The 19,562-nt window shown below is 41.0% G+C and overlaps 2 protein-coding genes across 3 annotated transcripts; one reads left to right on the forward strand and one right to left on the reverse strand.

Annotated features, from left to right (window-relative positions):
* The first annotated feature begins 387 nt into the window (after positions 1–387).
* On the forward strand, positions 388–12,159 carry HINT4 (histidine triad nucleotide-binding 4). Its single transcript, XM_087669940.1, has 6 exons — positions 388–586; positions 10,622–10,668; positions 10,756–10,832; positions 10,926–10,992; positions 11,545–11,622; positions 11,723–12,159. The coding sequence occupies exons 1-6, from the start codon at positions 488–490 to the stop codon at positions 11,817–11,819; spliced, it is 465 nt and encodes a 154-aa protein (XP_087526066.1). The 5' UTR covers positions 388–487; the 3' UTR covers positions 11,820–12,159.
* Positions 12,160–16,147: 3,988 nt separating this feature from the next.
* On the reverse strand, positions 16,148–18,157 carry LOC148011338 (peptidyl-prolyl cis-trans isomerase-like). 2 transcript variants are annotated; one of them, XM_087669938.1, is made up of 3 exons: positions 18,000–18,014; positions 16,950–17,093; positions 16,148–16,830 (listed from the first exon to the last, which is right to left on the reverse strand). In XM_087669938.1, coding segments are annotated over exons 2-3 (519 nt in total). In that variant the 5' UTR covers positions 16,952–17,093; positions 18,000–18,014; the 3' UTR covers positions 16,148–16,313. The 2 variants fall into 2 exon arrangements, with proteins under 2 accessions (XP_087526064.1, XP_087526065.1); XM_087669939.1 differs by lacking the exon at positions 16,950–17,093 and having other exon boundaries at positions 18,000–18,157.
* Between the last annotated feature and the right edge of the window lie 1,405 nt (positions 18,158–19,562).

A 19,562-nucleotide genomic window follows, 5' to 3' on the forward strand; every position in this document is an offset into this window, starting at 1 on the left:
TGTGTTGGTTCTAACAAATACTTGGTGTGGACACTTCACAAATCTTTCTTTGGAAGGGGTTTTTTAAAGGTGAGATGCCATTTTGACATTTTATTAGATACCCTTATTGGGGATGGATCCACACAATAAATGTTTTATCAAAATATTTTTCCTATAAAAATGACACCATTTTTTAGAGTTTATTATATACCCTCATACTACCCCATATGTGTAGAGTTTATTATGAATCTTTAATTGGGAGGCTTTTTTAAAGAAATGCGATTCTATTTTTATAGTATATTAGATACATTGGTAGACTATATTATAAATATTTAATAGTTCATTAGCTACCCTGGAAGAGTATATTGCAAATATTTAATTGGAAGGTTTTTGGTGTGGGTTCTCACAAAGGCTAGAAATTGTTGCTCAGGGTCTTGTATAAGGTGAGGCAAGTTCATAGGACGTTCTAAGCGGGGGGTCACACGCCGCTTCCACTGCAGCGTTCGGGATGCCATGGTGGCTCGGCAGAACAGTCTCCGCAACCTGCCCCTTTTGCCTGCTCGCGCAGGGCTTAGCAGCCGGCGGCACTTCCTCGCTTCTCTACCAGGTCAGCGCTGCCACTGGTCTCTCTCCTTTGCCCCTTTCACAGTAGGCATGATTTCTTCATTGATGAAACCATGGTATCATGGAGTATGCTTGTTCTGATTTCTTCATTGATGAAATCATGGAGTATGCTCCGATCCATTTCGGGGCAACTCTCTCCGGAGACATCTGATAAAAAAACAGGAAAGTCATTTGAATGCAAGACCAAGGTTTGGTATGACCTACTTCAGAGAGGATCTATAGCATAAATCAAAGCTTTTATGACTTTTTCCTTTGATGAACTCATGGACTAGGCTTCAGGCCAAGGGAAGCTGCAGTGTTACAAAGATTCAAGCTTCTCTTGATTTCTTCATTGATGAAACCATGGAGTATGCTTCAAGTCGTTTCAGGGAAATTCTCTTCAGAGACGTCTGATAAAAACAGGAAACTCATTTGAATGGAAGGCCAAGATTTGGTATGGCCTACTTCAGACAGGATCTATAACACAAATCACAGCTTTCTATGATTTTTCCATTGATGTAATCATGGATTAGGCTTCATGTCAACGAAAGCTGCAGTGGTCTATTCTTTTACTGTCCGCTGGATGCCTCATGGTGTATTCCTCAAAGTAATTAGGCCAAGCATTCTCGGTGATTATTATTAATTTGCTTGACAATCACATGGTTGATCAAGTCCACATCATTCAAGCATGGTCAAGAAACCCGTTGCTGAGCATTTCTGCAGTACTCTGGAAAAATGCTATTACCTCAAATGGGAAAACTTTTCCAAATGTCCCTAAAGGTCGAGTTTTAGGTTTTGCATAACCAAACAGTGGGAAACATGTTGAGCTGTATGGACACCAATTGTTGCTGGAGATACATACTTTTCCTTTGTGAGTTGTGAAATTGGAAGTGCTCAGCTTTAGACAAGTACTCATTACCAGTTTCTATGAGTTTTTCTCAATTTATTATGTGCAAAATCTCCTAGGACAACTAGCATTTTACTCATCAAATTGCAACTTTTGCTTGTCATTGCACTTCTTCACAATGTAGTGGAGATGTAGCGGAGAATGCCACCTTTTGAGGAGTACTTCGGCAATAAACCTAATGTCTCCTATTAAAGGGTCTTTGGGTGTGATGCATATGTTCACATCACAAAGGAGTGAGGTAAGATGGATTTAGAGGCTTTATGGCATCTATTTGTGGGCCAAAACTCCTAGTCAATGGGATACAAATTGTGTGATCAAGAGACTTGAGATGTCTACACCAGCCAGAATGTGTGCTTTATGGAGTTTCCAGCTTTAGAGGGGGTTGAGAAGCACCCTATTCTTGGGGATCTAGGGGACAAGTGGTTGCAACTATTGGTGCATCATGAGCTATCAGAGGATGAGGCTTGAGTGGAGGGGATGGGATGATCCACACTATCGGATTCTAACCTGGTGATTGTTCCAGATTCAAATTCCAAGAGAGTGGAGTGGGAGGACTCATTAGACCCACCAAAGTGCAGGTATTGAGAGTATCCCAAAGGAGGGGAGTAGCAGGATGGTTCACAACAATCTCGTTCAGGCGCATTGAGGGAAGTCTTAAGTTTGATCTTTGCTTTATTACACTATGTATGGTAGCTAGGGACCCACCTTCCATTGGAGAAGCTATGTAGCATGAACATTGGTGGAGAGCCATGGAATAAGAATTAGAGGCCATTGAGTGGGATTGCACATGGACATTGGTTCCAAGACCAACAAGGTGCAAAGTCTTTTGATTGAAGTGTGTGTTCAAAACTAAATATCAGAGCAATGGTTTTTTGGACAAGCACAAGGACAAATTGGTCGCCAAGGGATTTGCCTTCACAACGATGGTGACCATTGGCTCTAGCTAGCCGTATGCAATGGTCAATCTATTATCTTGATGTGAAGGCTACATTTCTCAATGGAGATTTGGAGGAGATCTATGTTACATAGCCTCTAAGGTTTAAGAGATTCATCATTCAATGCCAAGGGCATGTTGTACAAGTCAAAGAAAGTTCTTTATGGCTTGAAGTAGGCTCCATGTCTGTAGAGTGAAAGATGGACATCTTTCTTAGGGAAAGGCTAGGGTATTGGAGATTGAACTCCAATCCCAAACTCTATGTCCACATTTTGGGTGGCCAAACAAGTGTGTTCCTACCATGCATGGACATCCTCATTGTGATAGAAGCACAGAAAGATGTTGTAGAAGACCAAGGATTCCCTCAACCAAGAGTTTAAGATGACATGCATGTGCTTGCTACACTTCTTTCTCGGCCATGAGATGTGGTAAGTGAGAGGGGGATTTTTCTTTCTCAACAATGATATGTTCAAGAGTTACTAAAAGCTTTTGGGATGACAACTTGACTGATTTCTTCTTTGATGGATCCAAATTGTAAGGTAATATGTTTTGGAGATTCAGAGTTTGTGAATGTTTGCAGTTATCGGAGGCTAGTGGACTCTTTGATTTGGCTTCTTAAAAATGAGGCTTAATCTTTGCTTTTTGATTGGCATTCTTGTAGGGTTTATGAGTGAGCTTAGAAAAACTTGTTGGTAGGCAACTATGAGGATTTTGTGATTCCTCAAGAGCACTCTAGATAAAGGCTTTTTGCTTAGAGCAAGTTCAAGTGATCTAGACGTGTTGCATGGATGGACAAATATTGATTGGACAAGACATACCAACCATTGGAGATTGAAGCAATCCATGGTGACCCTTTCTTCTACAAAGGAAAAGTATCGAGTGGTTGTACCACCACATGTTAGGCCCAGTGGCTTCACAAATTGCTAGGTGAACTTCTTGTTCTTAGGGCCATGCTACCACCTTTGCAACAATCAGTTTGAGTTGCCCTCTACATCAAGCGTGCAGCCAAAAGGAGTTGAGCCCACTCTCCCTAGAGATCCTTTGATTCAACGGATCGTGGAGCCTTTCTCCGATTTAGATATTGATGACCTTGATCTAAATCCTACTGCACTTTCTACCTATGTATCAATTGATTCTTACAAGGCATGCGCTAGCCTATCTTTTCTCTTTTGCCGCACATTCCTCCTCTAACTTTCCTACCTCTTTAGCATGCCTAACTTTTGGTAGTGTGAATCCCTTCACAATCCAACACACCATACTCACAAGCACTTTTCATTGAAGTTGAGGTATGCATGTTTTATGGTTTCTTGTGATCTTTTTTGCTCCTAATTTGTCTTTTCAAGTTGGCACTAACCCCTATAGAACTTACTGGTTGATCAAAATGGAGACTTGGATCATTTGGCACTCCTTATCTCGGTTGCCCTTCTTCAATGGGGACTTCACACTCTCACTCTGGACCAACATGGATCATCTCCTCTCAAGGTCGAGTTCTTGCCTTCCTTGAGCCTATTTGTTTCAAGCCTGTCTGGGGTCATTTTCACTTCATTTTCTTCTGCAACTGAGAGAGAACTCCGGCTGCTGATACTCCAACAGCCCATTGTACATATCTTCCTTCTGTATTCAGCATTCATGCTCTGAAGTCTTCAGCATTCAACTCTCTCTCTCTCTCTCTCTCTCTCTCTCTCTCTCTCTCTCTCTCTCTCTCTCTCTCTCTCTCTCTCTCTCTCTCGTTCGTAAAAGGTAATTGTATTAATTACGAAAAAAAGATACAAGTTTACATGATTACAAGATACACGATGGCTCTCAAGCCATCGGTGTAAATCTCTCTCTCTCTAAAGTACTAAACGACAAAAGAGTTACAAAAAGTCATGGCAAAGACGCAGAGAAAATTGCCATATGCCAGGGAAGTAAGTCCTCCCGAGGGAGTAAGTCAGAGTGCCAAATGAGATCTATCTGCCAATGCAAGAGGCCTTTTAGCCTAGCAATATGTCCCTGAACATTATAAGCTGAATCAAAAAGAAAAGCATTCCAAATGGTCCAATTGTGCCAACAGCCCCAGTATCTAAGAAAGTGAAACAAGATCTTCATATGCGACTGAGCCGGTGTGGGGTATTTGGGCCGTGCAAAAACCCAGTCAAAAGGGCTTAGCGAGAAACCAACCACTGCTTGCCAAACCGCCGACAAGAGTGACCAGATTTTCTTAGCAAGAGGGCAAGAAATAAATTGATGACGGGCCGATTCCACACTAGTGGTGCAAAAGAAACAATTGCCGTTGGAGATTTGACACTTGGAAATGGCTGAAGCAAGAGGAAGACCACCTATCATCACCCTCCAAAGAAAGACCTTGCATTTGAAAGGTGTCTTGTTCAACCAGCCCTCCATCATAGTTACCTTCCACCATGACTGAGATTTACGCAATCCTTATATGTCTTAGCTTTAGTAACCAGCCATTGATGATCTTTAATCAGAAGATGATACACCTGGTTAGCTGAGGCCTTTTCCAAGTTCAGGCGGCCTGCAAGATCCCAGTCCTGCCAGGGACAATCCGAAGCAAGGGCAAGAAAGGGTTGTCTGCTCTGGAGCACCATCAAAAGCTATCCCCATAAATCATGGTATTCACAAGGGATCTTGAAAAGCCTTTTGGCTGTACGAAACGATATTAACACATTGCGACTAGCAAGGGTGGCATCTGCAACTGAAGTCAAGCCCAAACGTGCCATACGGTTAAATTTTGGTCTGAGCTCATGTTTGCCTTCCCAAGAAAGTAATTGCGAGGCTGCCAACAATTTCCATTGAAAAGAGTTAGTAGCTAAGCGGTCCTCCGCTGAATACCATTGAGCCTTCTAGAGAACCAATTTTCAAGAACATACCAAGTGAGCAAGCAGGGATGATGAAGGACTAGAAAACCGAGAGTCTGCATTAAGAACATGCCACCAAGAGCTCCGAATTTGAGTATTACCATGCACAAGCCCACGATTCTCAAGAAAATAACGGGCTATCAAGACCCACGGGTGATGATCCAAGCACATGGCACGAAAAAGAGACCAACGGAGTGCCAACATATGAGTTTCGGCATCCAAAATAGCCCCACCACCCATGCGTTTGGGGATACATGCATGCGACCAAGAGATCCATGAAATACCTGCATGTAAGGAGTCCTTCCATAATATGAAATGAATGCACTGAGTAAGAGCATTCAATGTAGTAGTAGTCCAAGGCAACAATGGCAAGAAATATGTGAGCATTGGCAACATAATTGTTTGAGCCACTTTGAGGCGAACATGGAAAGGCCAAGCGTGTGACTTCCAATACAGAAACTCAGCTGTCAGTTTCTGTGAAATCCACTCTAGTAGTTGCTTCGGCCGAATCTCTCTCTCTCCACCCACGTGTTCACTTCTTTCTTTCAATCCAGTCATACGCTTCTACATCTCCTGTACTCTAACATGGTATTAGAGCAGCGTAGAAGAGCTGATTGATCATCAGCAAATCTGAAGAGCAAGTTTCAGTGTGACATTAAGGTGGTGTTTTCAGCGTTCAAGGGCAAGCAAGAGGGCTTTGCATTGACACAAGGCTAAACGAGCGAAGATGCACAGGAAAGGAAGGGAGTTTGTTGTTTTTGTGCAAGTTTTGTTGTTAAAGAAGGAAAAAAGGCTATGTATTCGGCCTTTTACAGCAGGTTTTATTTTTTAATCCCCTTCAGTGGTGGTTAAGGCATGTGAAGGAGGAGCGGAGGTTGCCCTAGCAAGCTTTTTCTTCGGAGTCAAAGGGGGCTGCCCTTTGTTTTGTGTAGGTTATTTAAGAGCCATGTCATTTGAAATCGATGTGGAATTTGAGGCGATTCTAGACCAAAAGGTCCCTGTTTTACCAGCTCTTCCACACGATCAAAAGCTATATAGGGAGAACTACGCATATGGCAGGTGATGATGCTTGCCATTTTGGAGTCTTACAATTTGGTGAAGCTTGTGATGGAGGCCATTGACCGTCCATCAACCTAGGATCTTTCCACATTTTTTTCTTTGAAGAAAGCAAAGTTGGTGCAAGTACAATCATATTGGGACAAGTTGAATGCCCACAAGCATTCTTTCTTATTCCTTTCATGTATTGTAGCCATGATATCCCATATTGAGCATCTTACCGATGCTCAAGAGACATAGCTCAAACTAGATCAACTCTATAATAAGGTGATTGTCATGAAGAGGGTCTCTTTGGAGGTGTAGATGTAGACTTTGAATCCAAGCACATCCACTTTCATATAGGAGCATGGGGCGATGAGATGGGGCAACCGTGCCTCATCTATATTTCTATATAGATGCATCAACGGAAGTTTGGCAGGTACAAATCTTGGAGCTGGGATTGACATTCAAGTTCATGATGGATTGGTTATTTAACAAAGAGCAGGTGGCTTTCGTCAGGAGCTCACATGAGGGGACACTTTGGCGGTCTAGCCAAAGAAGGGGAATCCATGGTCATTTATGCGTTGCGGCATTGGTGACAGAATGGTCACGTGTGCTACATCAAAGGCATTGTTGACAGGCATTGAGGGCTGCTACAATCTTCTTTATCATCAAGAGCTGGTACAATCAACATCAACATCAAGTTCTCTTTGAGACATCTTGGTGGTAGCTTGCACACCCACTACTTGGGTATCCATGGTTCTACTCTGATGGACATTGTTATATGTACTCTGATGCAACATTATCATTGTATATTGTATTGTATCAGATCACACATTATCTGAGAGAGAGTGTTAGCAAATTAGTCAGTTCATGGTTGAGTTTGTGCATGTGGTACAGCAGGCTGGGCACAAAGATATTTTAGGCATTTTATTTGCCAACATTTATTGTGTTTTAGCATTATTTGTAGCCAGTCGGCGAGCATGTAATGTTGGCTGACCAATTATATTTTTGGCATTTATTTGGCCTATATATTCTCAAGCTCCCTCCTCCACATTCATTCATCACTTGACAGTTCTTAGAGAGAGGAAGCATGTGCCACTGCCTCCACAGCCGGTGACTCACATTGCTTCTGTACTGTCTCATGTCTTGGTATATGGATTCCATTTCTTGAGCATACATCTGAGTTCTCATCTGTGTTGTGTTTTTTCTTTCCCTTTCTCTTTTGTCTTGTGTTTCAGCAATTTATTACAGCTTATGTTTATGCTTCCATTCTTGCACCACCTCTGAGAAGTGGCCCCCTTGATTCAATGCATTCTACTTTGGCTCCCATGCATGGCTTTGATACCACATGAGAGTTTGTAGCGGAAAGGAAAGGGAAAGCGAACATAGAGAGAAGAAGGAGATTGAACGCAGGAGAGAAGGAACAAGCTGACTGCAATGGCCAAAAGATGCAAGGCTACAATGGTCAGCCCCAACATGCAACGTTGAGCGTCAATATAGGTGCAAGATGGTAGCAAGGGGATGAAAGAGAATGAGGAGGGTTGGCCCAATGATCCCAATGATGTGATGAATGAGTGAGAGGACAGGCTGCCTATAATGGAAGCAAACTAGGGCCACAACTAGTAATCAAGTGGCCAAGCCCATAATTTGGCCACCTAGGATAGCCTACAATGCCCAAAAGGAAATGCACTAACGTACCCTCCATTTAAAGTGCCTAAAGCACATAAAATTATAGATGGAGACAATGTCAAAGCTCCAAAATATCCTCATCTGACACAAATTGAGGCTCACAAGTAGAACTAATGATACAAGACACACATCTACTAAAACGAATCATGTCTGAAGGCTACTTCCTACACTTTGGGATCTGTATAGAGGATAGCACACTCTCTAGCTCATACCCGTTGCCTTAGTTCTTCAGAGAGACAGGATTTCAAGGTTTTGTATTTACTTTGCCTAGTGTGTTTTATTGCACTAAGCATCGTATTCATTTATTCATTATTCTTCCATCTTTTGTGTTCATACTCTGAGTTACTCTAAGTTTTGTTATCAATTTGTGCTTTGTCATATGGTTGTGTTGTATGTTGTGTTCAAATATTTATTTACATGGTAGACCAAGGCAACTAGGGGGATCAAGTGGATCGCAATTGTAAAGACTATCGAAGTGATGACAGAGACTAAGAAGATTGATGCTCGCATCGTTGTGTCTACAAGGATCGTTGTGAAGACACCTAATATCAACATACTAATTGTGACAGGGATTAAAGGACAGATTGTGACCGGGTTTCTTCACTGATCACCATCATATCATTCTACCTCTATTCCATCTTCCATGACCATCAGTCCACAATTGGCCATTATAGCATCCCTATTGCAAGTGGCTATCCTACCCCCTCCCCTCTTCCTGCCTTCGAACAGGTAGATGGACGAACTACACTATATGGTCATGCAAAGTCAAGTGGAAGGGATAGAATCGATTCAATGGCAGTCCTGATTCCTCCACCTATTGTGGATCCCCATGTTTAAGCGAGTGTGGACTTGACAACTTTATAGGATCGGTTTAATACTAGAGTGTGCTCTTTTTTCAAGTCGTATAGATTTTGTGCTCATGCATGCAAAACATAACTGCATTGGACCAAGTTGGCATCTCTTTACCAAGTTCAGACATTCCGGTATTGCATGTCCCTCGAGTTGTTGACATATCTCTATTGTAGATTCCCCTATGATGAAGGACCACATCAACAAGATGGAGGAGATTCGAGATGAGCTTGCATCCCTCAATAAGATGGTAGCTTCGAAAGACCTTGTTGTGATGCTTTTGGCACATCTTCCACCACTGAAGTATGACATATTCTACACAAATCTTCTCGCCCCTCATATGAGGGATACTATCACTTGAGAGGAGCTAGTCTTGATGATGCTAGAGTAGAATGCATGTCATAAGGGGACAGATTCTTGTGGAGCCGGAGCATAGAGTTGTGCCTTTACAGCATCCTCTTTGGATAAGGACAAGCCAAACAAAAGAAAGGGAAGAAGTCCAAGAAGTCAGAGTCATCCTTCAACTTTGATACAGATACAAAGGGGAAGCACAAAGGATATCCCGAGTGTCCATACTATGGGAAGGCCTTGCACCCCTGGAGAAGTACTAGCACAAATAGAAAATACCCTCACCTTCGTTCAGAAGTGTGTTGGGTTCAGCAACATGAGGTCATAAGGAGGAGTATATCAACAACTTCGGGTATCTTCCACGCAATGTTGCAATAAAGTAGATCCACAAAGTGAAATTCCAGTGAGATGGTACCTCTCCAGGTCGAATAAGTGTCCTAGGCCTATGCACAGTATGTGGGTATTGTCTACTCAAACATGTTTGTGTGGACAGCTTGGAGTTGTGTTTTGACTTCATTGAGTTCTTAAAATAGTAATTTGGCCAAGGTTGGAGGCAGCACATTGCTACAAGTGTGCAGCATTCCTAGTGGTTGGTGGACACAGTTTCTCTGGTGCTCTGCTTTAACCGGCATATTCTAGCCTACTGTACTTGGTGTTCTGATAACGTTTTTAAATGTTCACTTTGTCTTTCTATCATGTTCCCATTTTGTGTATGTCAGGATGAGAATCTGGGGGGTTGAGGCCCCACATGATACACGTTCTGCAAACTTATATATAAAACTGCCAGTTGAGAATGTCTGTTGTCCTTCATTTACCAGATATATGTGCACTAGATTAGGCAACCATGTCTAAGAATTGGCTGTATCCTTGTGTAACCATTTTGGAAATCGTATATCAGGAGGTCATATATATGGAAAAGATGTTTGGACATCAGTCCTTGCATTGCCTTTCTGCTTACTTTGTATGATTTCTGTAGTTGCATCACAATTTTGCAGGAAAGATTGATTAGTACTTTCAGTTTTGGTACTTTTGACATTAGCCAAGGATCTGATTGTAGATGGCCATTGTTGACCATTGAAACTCAAAGCTGACAGGGATCTGGCTGAATTTAGGTGAAGTTTGGCAAATCGAGCCATTTGGGCATTTATTTGGTTGAATGGCTATTCAGGGACTGGGGGAGTGGCATTTGCTGCAGCTATGGCAGTGTTGAATGAAAAAAGTTGCACAAACATTCTTAGAGAAGTTGGAATTCTCCTTTCTAGAAAGGCATCACAAATATACTTCAGTTTCTTTCTTTCTTTTCATAGGTCTGTCTCAGATGGCGTCTTTGATGGATGTCCTTATGAGAATGTGTGTACAAGCGTACTTGTGATTTCCTGTAACTTAAGTGTAACTTTTCTGGTAAACATGTTGCAGGATGAGAAAATTGTGGCTTTTCAGGACATAAATCCATCTGCTTACAGGTGTGTTCAGAATATTATACACTCTTTCAGGCAGTTAGGACAGGCTTAGTATTGTGTATCCTTTTCCTGAATTGCTTGACCTTTTAGGCATTATTTGGTGGTGCCCAAAGAGCACATTCCAACTGTAACTGACCTTCAGAAGGGACACGAACATCAGGCTCTTGGTAAGGCTGGATGTCTTTACTTGTGGAGTGTTTTGACTTTTAATTCTGTAATTTCATTGGAATTGAAACAACAATTGACATTGTTGTCCACAGTTGAGCACATGGTTAAGACAGGAGAGATGCTGCTACAACGGGATGCTCCAAATGCAGCAGAATACAAGTAACTGAACTGATCATTCCTTGCCTGCTCAATTGGTTTTTGGTTCGCCCTTTGGCCCATGCAATCATGTCAGAGTGGTGTATACCCATTAGTTGTTGCAGCATGTGTCTAGATGCCGATTGTCCTTGGTCTCACCTTTTGCAAGAGAGTGCATGGACTATGTGGTTCCTCAAATTCAATCAAACTCCAAATGGGCCCACGTAGTTAGAGGGAGTTGCCTTAATATCAAGTGGCTCTAATGCAACAGATATTTCAATTGTAGACCAAATTTGCATACCACTTAGCTCAAAGGACTCTCATTATCCTAGACTTTAGTCCCTCATCTCGTGATCAGTATAGTCAATGTCACACATGATCAATCATTCTCAATGTGGCAGAAATGTAAGTTCTCTACCATGATCAAGCTTTGCCAAGGTGCTTGTAGCAAGACCAAACCAAGCCTTAAGTGCTTCCACGTCCTTTGTTTTATGGGAAGATATTGTGCAGATGGCTTGCTAATACAGCAGTGAGGTTAACTTCTGAAACGTTGGACTAAAAACCACTGTGTTGCAGGTTTGGGTTTCACAGGCCTCCCTTCAATAGTGTTAACCATCTTCATCTTCATTGTTTGGCCCTTCCCTTTTGCCCAAGGTAAGATGGATTTCAGAACCATAAGAGTGTGTTATACATTTCCATCTTAATGATCACAACGGGCCAGATGCAAGGTCTACATTTATTATTTCTGTTGCAGATGGAAAGCTATTAAGTACTTTTCATTCAGAGGTTGGGGTGGATATACTGATGCACAAACTGTGCTGAAAAGAATAGATCCACGATGGACTTCTTGAGCATTTCTTGAATCCTTGTTATTGTTTACCCTTGCATCCACCTGTCATCAGTGAGAGCCAGATTGTGGTTACTCTAAAAAGAAAAGGTGGTTGGAAAGTCAGGGATGTATGCAGACACAAAAGAATACTTGATTCTGTCATAATCCTTGTTATAACAAAAGGTCTCATTCAAGAGAACCTATACTGTGGCAATCTATGCATGGCAGAAATGAATACAAAACAGTGACACAATCCAAATTTGCTATGTCTGGCCTTTTCTTGTGACACACTAAGGTTGATTGGTTCAGGTCAAGCTTTGAGTAGGTCTCATATTGTGTACTTTTAACCTCTAATTCTAATCTCGGACATTTTAAACAAACATGATCTTTAATTACTAGCTGCTCATTTGACTTATTCAAATAACAAAACATGACACTATTTGCCGAACACTCATATGTGGTAAGTTTCTAAGGCTTGGAGGTTCCAAACTTCAGCCACAACTTTTTAATCAGATTAGAGCACAATACTATAAATGGCAAGCGGCATGAGTGTGAGACTTCGATATATAGTATTGTTTCCCTCCCATACAAGAAAAGGCTTAAGGGCTTTATCTAAATTGCCAATCTTTGTTACATTGCTCTCGTTAGGTAATTATTCTTTGAAAATTTTCCCCTAGTTAACTTAAGTAGCCTGTTTTTTGGGAAGAATGCTAACAACAAAAGGGCAATGCTTGTGTGAAAACTTTCGCACCTTTGAGGTTAGGATGATTTCAATTAAAAAAGTGACTTAGAAGATTTAGGTTGTTCTTTATTATATATGGTTGAAAAGTCCGATTTAAGATCTTCCAAGCTTGTTCGGTAAACTTGCCTTAATAAGACATGTGATTTTATCATATAAGATCCTAGAGACATTTACTCATCCAAAACTATATGCAATCACAAAATCGATCAGAAATGGTATTACACATTTAATAACTCTTTAAATAAGAAATTTTTGGAAATTTTTAGATCAATTTATTGCTAAAATTTTTATTAAAACTTTGTGACAAATCTAGCCTATATTGGAGTATATTAGATGCTAATGAACCTATTAGTATCAAAGTCAGTTTGGTTATATGTATTTTTTGCATTTGAAGCCACAAAAGTGGATTCAGGTACTTGATAGATGGCATTGGGTATTAGGTACAAGCATTATTTGGAGGCTAGTAATTTACGCCATTTCAGTAGAATGATACAATGTTCACTTAAGTTATGAAATAGAAAGTTGGAAGTCCAAGAAATGATGATTGAGCAAGTAGTTCAAACCTGACGAGATCCAACTCTAGCTATTTGAGTTCCTTGGACTTCAAAGAAGCACTCTCCATTTGCTTTGCCATTAATGAATGAAATGATGGCAAATGCACTTGGTTAGCAACTTGTCACATCTTGTGTGTGTGTGTGTGTGTGTATATAGTTTACCGCATCATTCAACATTAGTAGCATCATGCAAGCTAATATTGTAGAGTTCCATACTCATACAAGCACAAGGAGATTTACTCTCGCTTTAGTGAGGTGATGGTATTTGATGAAGAACTTACAGCCTTGAAATAATATTTTTAGTTTTAATGAAGTTGTTTACATTCTCTCAAAGGTAAGGTAAGTAAATTACATTCTCTCAAAGGTAAGGTAAGTAAAGAAGGATTCTGTTTGCCTTGTTATCTAACAATCAATTGATACCCCTCTTTAAGAGGGTGGCGACTTAGTAAGAAACTAGCCAATTTTGCAAATGATTGCTTTAATAAGAAGGTCGAGAGGGGAAGGGGTATGTGCTAACTGCATAGGAGTCTAATGGAACAAAGTTTCGAGACTTGCTAGGGCTAGGGGGCTGGACTTCTGAATGTGCAAGTTTGGCAAGAAATCAACAATCTGGGGAGAGTGGAAATGAATCTTAGCTAGTGCAAGATATTAAAGGTTTGCAAGTTGTTTGGAAGTCCGAGCAACCTGCAGCCCAAAGACCTTAAGAAAGAGACAGAGTATGTTAGCAAAGAGTAGAACTTACACATATTTCTCTTTTTTTTTTCCTTTTTTCTTTTTTCGGGGGAATACAATAGTTACTGAAATGGACCAAGCCTCAAGGAAAAACCATTGCCCTATCGTGTCAAGTCAGGGGCCTATGTGCCAAGTGCAAAAGCAAATTAGTCAAAAAGTTGGTCATGTTAACTCTATTGGATATTAGCACCAATGATAGGGAGTCTGGTTCAAAAGAGGTGATTGGCTATTGAGGCTCTACAAGGGAAGAGGTCGTGAGCAAATGTGGCACACCATTCTTGGCCAAGGATAATAGGAAGCTTGAGCTAGAATGGATGAAAGTTGATGCATTTCTAATTCATAAATTATTCATGTCAAAAAGGAGTCGTAGTATATCAATTTATGCACTAGGTGATTGCTCAAAGAAATGTGCATGGATTCAAAGGTAAGCTAGGGAATGATTATTGTTTGATGATGGAAGATTCAAACATGACATTAGATTGTGGTAATGACAAGTCTCATGGTAATCCATGCATGCTAATATTAAGTATGGGAAAGATTGAGCTTACATCATCTACGTTTTGATATGTCATTGTTCACAAAGGATGACAAGGGCAAATGTTATATATAGTGCAAGAAGCACCAGAGCTCAACATATCAAGCTACTTGCAGTACTTGTTGATTACATAGAAGCAGCATTTGATTACACAAAATGCAAAGAGAGATGTGCATGCTAAGGCTTCAATTGCTAGAAAGGATATGTTTATTTGCAATTGATTCTCTTGATGAAACTTACCGCTATTATTCCATAAAATTGAATATTGCATTGGAACCTATGAGGCATACAAGCTGGAGATGCTAAATTGCAATTGAAGTGTTTCATATAAGCTTTGTGTATCTCCCTGTCTCCCTACATTTGTAGGCATGCAATGGTAGTGAAAGCTAAAGCAGTCTCTACAACATGAGGAGAGGATCTCTGTCCAATCTCATGAGAGTGTGCCTACTTGGTCGTGGCCACCGTTGCATAAGTTTAAGCATGTGCCACATATAAAAAGCACTCCTTATTGCCCCTAAGGAAGTCATATACAATGTCCTCATTTATGCACCTCTAAACAAAAGCAAGGGCAAATGTCTCTTCCCATTATAAGCATGCCTCTAGCTTGGCAAAGACCTTACCGTCCACCCCATTCACCAGCGTTCATCTTTAGATCTTGGCCTTATAACTTCTGTAATAAGTGCACATTGGCATTTATATACCAATTTTTTAGTTTACTTGTGCTCAACCTATAAGAGAGGGAGTTTGTGAGTGATTAGAACCTACAAGTGCAATACATTCAAACCTACAAATGCATATATGAGGTTGAAAAACAAAAACTCTTATTTCTTTTCTTGGTTTGAATATTCACATATATCCTCCAAGTGCAACCTATTACACCACTTGTGCACTCTTGGGAGAGCCCAAATGTACTCTATTACACCACTTGTGTACTCTTAGAGTGCACAAAAAAAGCTAAGGACTACACAATGGAAGTTAGACAGACATATTTCCGACCAAGCAATGTCAAGGCGTCTTTGCTCTTGCTTGTTGAAGTCAAGCTCGTGTATAATTATCACAATTATTCTGCAACAAAGTGACAAATCCAGAGTATTAAGAGACTTGCTTGTGCAGTGCAAACCGTAGAGCAATATATACCTTACATACTCAGGTTGACAGTCTGACATGTTTCAACAATCAGAAGGCCTGTCAGAGGCAGATGAATCAACCAGGACCTGCTTGTACAGTGTAGACTACATTGTTCAAGTACACTAAATACGAAACAACTGGGGTTGACAATCTGACTTGTTCCAAGGCCTGCCGGTTGCAGATGAAACAACCAATTGGTACAGCTTTAGGCTCTCCTACGAGTCAATCAAATCAAGTGTCAACAAATCAAGTGTCAACAAATCAAGTGTCGGTTGCAGATGAATCAACCAATTGGTACAGCTTTAGGCTCTCCTACGAGTCAATCAAATTAAGTGTCAACAAATCAAATGTCAACATTCGCTCATATGAAAACATTGCACTTCCAAAACGTTAACACATAGATAAGTAATTAAAGTTAAAGATAATCTAGCAAATGTCTCACTACGATAACACGATCTTAAGAACAGTGTCAATATTTGTTCCCATGAAAACATACGTAATAGGTAGATAAAGTTACAAAGTTTTGCAAATATGTCTCACACACTATTGATGCAAGAGAATAAAAATTCAGCTTTTGGCCTATGCAAGGTTCAAGACCTTGCCTTCAAGAGCAATCAAAATCAGCACTTAAACTCAGATTAAATTACTTGTGCAAGATCTTTTTCAGAAAAACATGTTCCAACAATCATTAAGTTTCCGTACAGAGTGCAGCTCCCTCTGTGCAGCTGCCGCAGTTTACCAAGAGTAAAGTCCTAAATAGGGCTCAGAATGCCAGGCAATACCCAACACCGGCCTTATTGCTAAACAAAGGACATAAAAGATAAGCTACAGCTGGCCACAGTCTTCAATAACCACAGGCCGGCTGGTCCTTCCATTCGTGGACCCAACACCTTCAACCTTCTGCACAACATCCATGCCTTGAACCACCTTGCCAAAGACAACATGCTTTCCATCAAGCCATGGAGTTGGCACTGTGCACAGAAAGAACTGTGACCCATTGGTGTTAGGGCCTGCATTGGCCATGGACAGAACACCAGGGCCAGTGTGCTTTCTTGAGAAGTTCTCATCGGCAAACTTGGTCCCATAGATTGACTCCCCACCAGTCCCATCACCCCTGGTGAAATCACCCCCCTGGCACATGAAGTTGGGGATCACCCTGTGAAACTTAGATCCCTTAAAATGAAGTGGCTTGCCTGACTTCCCCACCCCCTTCTCTCCTGTGCAGAGAGCACGGAAATTTTCAGCCGTCTTGGGAGTGGTGTCAGCAAAGAGTTCCATCTCAATACGGCCCTCAGGCTTCCCACCAATGCTGATGTCAAAGAAAACCCTTGGGTTACTCATCCTGCAAAGGAAAGGTACAAAAAATAAGCACCCTAACAACGCCCTCCAGTGTTCACAAAAATCAGCTTCGGCAACAGATACAAATACCTTGCAGAGTATTGATGATTATGTTCTATTTACATGCTTATGGTTTGTAAAATTGGATCTTGCAAATTTCACGGCATTAGCATTTGTGTTGATCACCTATCTCAAATTTTCACTTCATCTAATATGCAATCTTTCTTCACGAACACTAACATATAAGCAATCCTACTGTGCTTACCCCTGAGATAAGAAAGGGAAGACAAACATGCATAAGAAACACCATAGACACACCTGGCCAACCATTCGCGCAACCAGACAAGACAGATCTGGAAAGATGCATCACAATCGAAACAAATTGGGTATAAACATCCCCCCCATAACAGATCTATAAAGATCGATAATGTGTAAAAACAAATTGGGTTTAAAGACCAAAAGTTGCACCATAACAGAGTCTCACGCAGTACATTTCTACCCAGCCAAACACAACGGGCCTCCAGAGTAAGCAACCTTACGAAAAAGGGCAACATCTAGCAATCCAATTCAAACAAGACATGACAGTTATGCCATCCCACTACTTAGAATTCCGCAATTGATCAATTTTTGTATGGGAAAAAAGAGCCGTTCGTTCACAATTCTTTCCTCCAGCACCAATTCCTTAGAAGGCACTGTTCATCGCTGAACCACCCTGTGGCCAGAACATTGTCAATTAACAAGTAACTTTCAGTGTATGGATCGTCTAAAAATGTTTACCAAGACGGCCCGGCCCACTCTGAGTTACCTGCTCCAGATCTCGAAAAAACATTTTTGAAAAATGACAATCATGTCAGGCACGTACACCCGCAAATCGCATCCAAGTACAAAAGAACAGATAAACGTATATGCCCGGTGCCACACGGAAGACGGTTACCCTTAAAATGACACGTTCGAAGGCTCGAAAGTCATTCAAACAGTCGCACAAAAAAGGATGAACCAACACGTAGAAGACCATAGCCAGCAGTACAAGCTTACAGAACGGAATTTCAGAAGATAACAATCACGGATCGGAAGCCTCGAAACACAGAAATGGTGTCAAGGAAACAAAGAACGCATAAGGAGACAAAGATACGCTGCAGCTGGAGATACGAGATGTCGAGCGTGGAAATGCACCTGACGCAGGTCGGGCGGATGTAGACGATGGCGCAGAGGGTGGCAGAAGCGTCCGATGCCTCAAACCAGCAACTGAAAAACAGATGCAGAAAACAGGGAGAAGTTCTCTGTGGCTTTAAAGGGGGAACGGGGAGGCCTGTGCAAACCCTAACCTGACTTAAACCCTAGGCTCTAGATATCATTCTAACCATGGTTCCCACTCAACCCTTATCTTATCTTTACCTATTACTCTAATCATGGTTCCCACCCAAACCTCTTGCGTAGGAGAATATTCGCACATACACCTCCTCATATCCCTTCTTGTATTCATCCTTCACCTAGCACAAGAAGTTTTCGACAATTCCTTCTATGATTTCGATATTGCAAATTAGAACAACGTCACGTGAACTTCCGCTTGGGACAGATGCTATGCATACCTAGCCCACAACCCCTTGCACCAACTGCACCTATGGGCTAGGTATGTGGTCCCTCCCGAGTAGAAGCTCATGATGCTTAACCCTATATGAGAAAACAAGGGGGAAATAGCCCCTTTTCTCACATGAAAAAATATCAAAAACTTATTGTGCAAGTGACAAGGCCAAAGCCAGTCCCTGTACTCCTGTACTCTGCACATGCACAACTTGACATCTCTCTGCTACCATAATGATAATAATGTCAACATGGAAAGGGTCACATAGATTTCTATGGGGAGATATATAATAGGCACATGCATATGTCACACATACAAAAACGCACAAACTCACACACACCTACACATGCATCCATAAGCACACTTTAAAAATAGTTTCCTGCTTCCACACATACGTGCACATGAGCACATGTGGGCACATAAGCTAAGAGTCCATTGCCCAGAAAATTGTTATCATTACTCTTGTAGAACATTCTGATCTGCTCTTAAAATAAGTGTCAATTTCTTTTAATTTATATGTTACTCTTTGTTCTCATTTTTTATCCAATTTTGACGTTGTTCTAGAATCCAAATGTTCACAAATCCCCTTATGTATATTTTGAGAAACATGTTTTTGTGACTACATGATGCGTTGGCCTATTAAGGCAATTACAATCATGTACTGAACATTGACTTTCCTTATGTTTATGCAAAGAGAATTAAATACATAATATTGAATAGATGCTCACTATTCTTTCACATCTCTCGACGAGCTAGGGTGGCTCCAGTGTTGTCTCAAGTGTATTGCCGCATGCATGTAGGTAACAAACATGCATGCAGGTAATGCTAATGAGGAGAGAAAATGAGGTGTGTAGGAGAAGTAAGAAGGCTCAAAAGGCTAATGAGGATGGGATGGAGGAGGATTACACTAGTATTGTCAAGCAATAACAATCAATATGAGGGAAGTGGAAAAGGAACTGTGTAACAATCTACACTAGCTGGCTAAACAAGGATAATCAAGTATGGGTAAATTATAAATAAATAACTCTTCATTAAATCCAACTTCAAATTCCTTAATTTTCTATCCTTAAATCATGTGGCTGGTCACATGTACAATAACGAGAATATCAAAGCAACCCTAAAAGTGCCAAAAAGAGCACATTAAAAATAGTATT

Source organism: Lygodium microphyllum, chromosome 28, assembly GCF_053477565.2.
Source record: "Lygodium microphyllum isolate KBCC chromosome 28, Lygodium_microphyllum_v1.1.10, whole genome shotgun sequence".
Taxonomy (NCBI): Eukaryota; Viridiplantae; Streptophyta; class Polypodiopsida; order Schizaeales; family Lygodiaceae; genus Lygodium; species Lygodium microphyllum.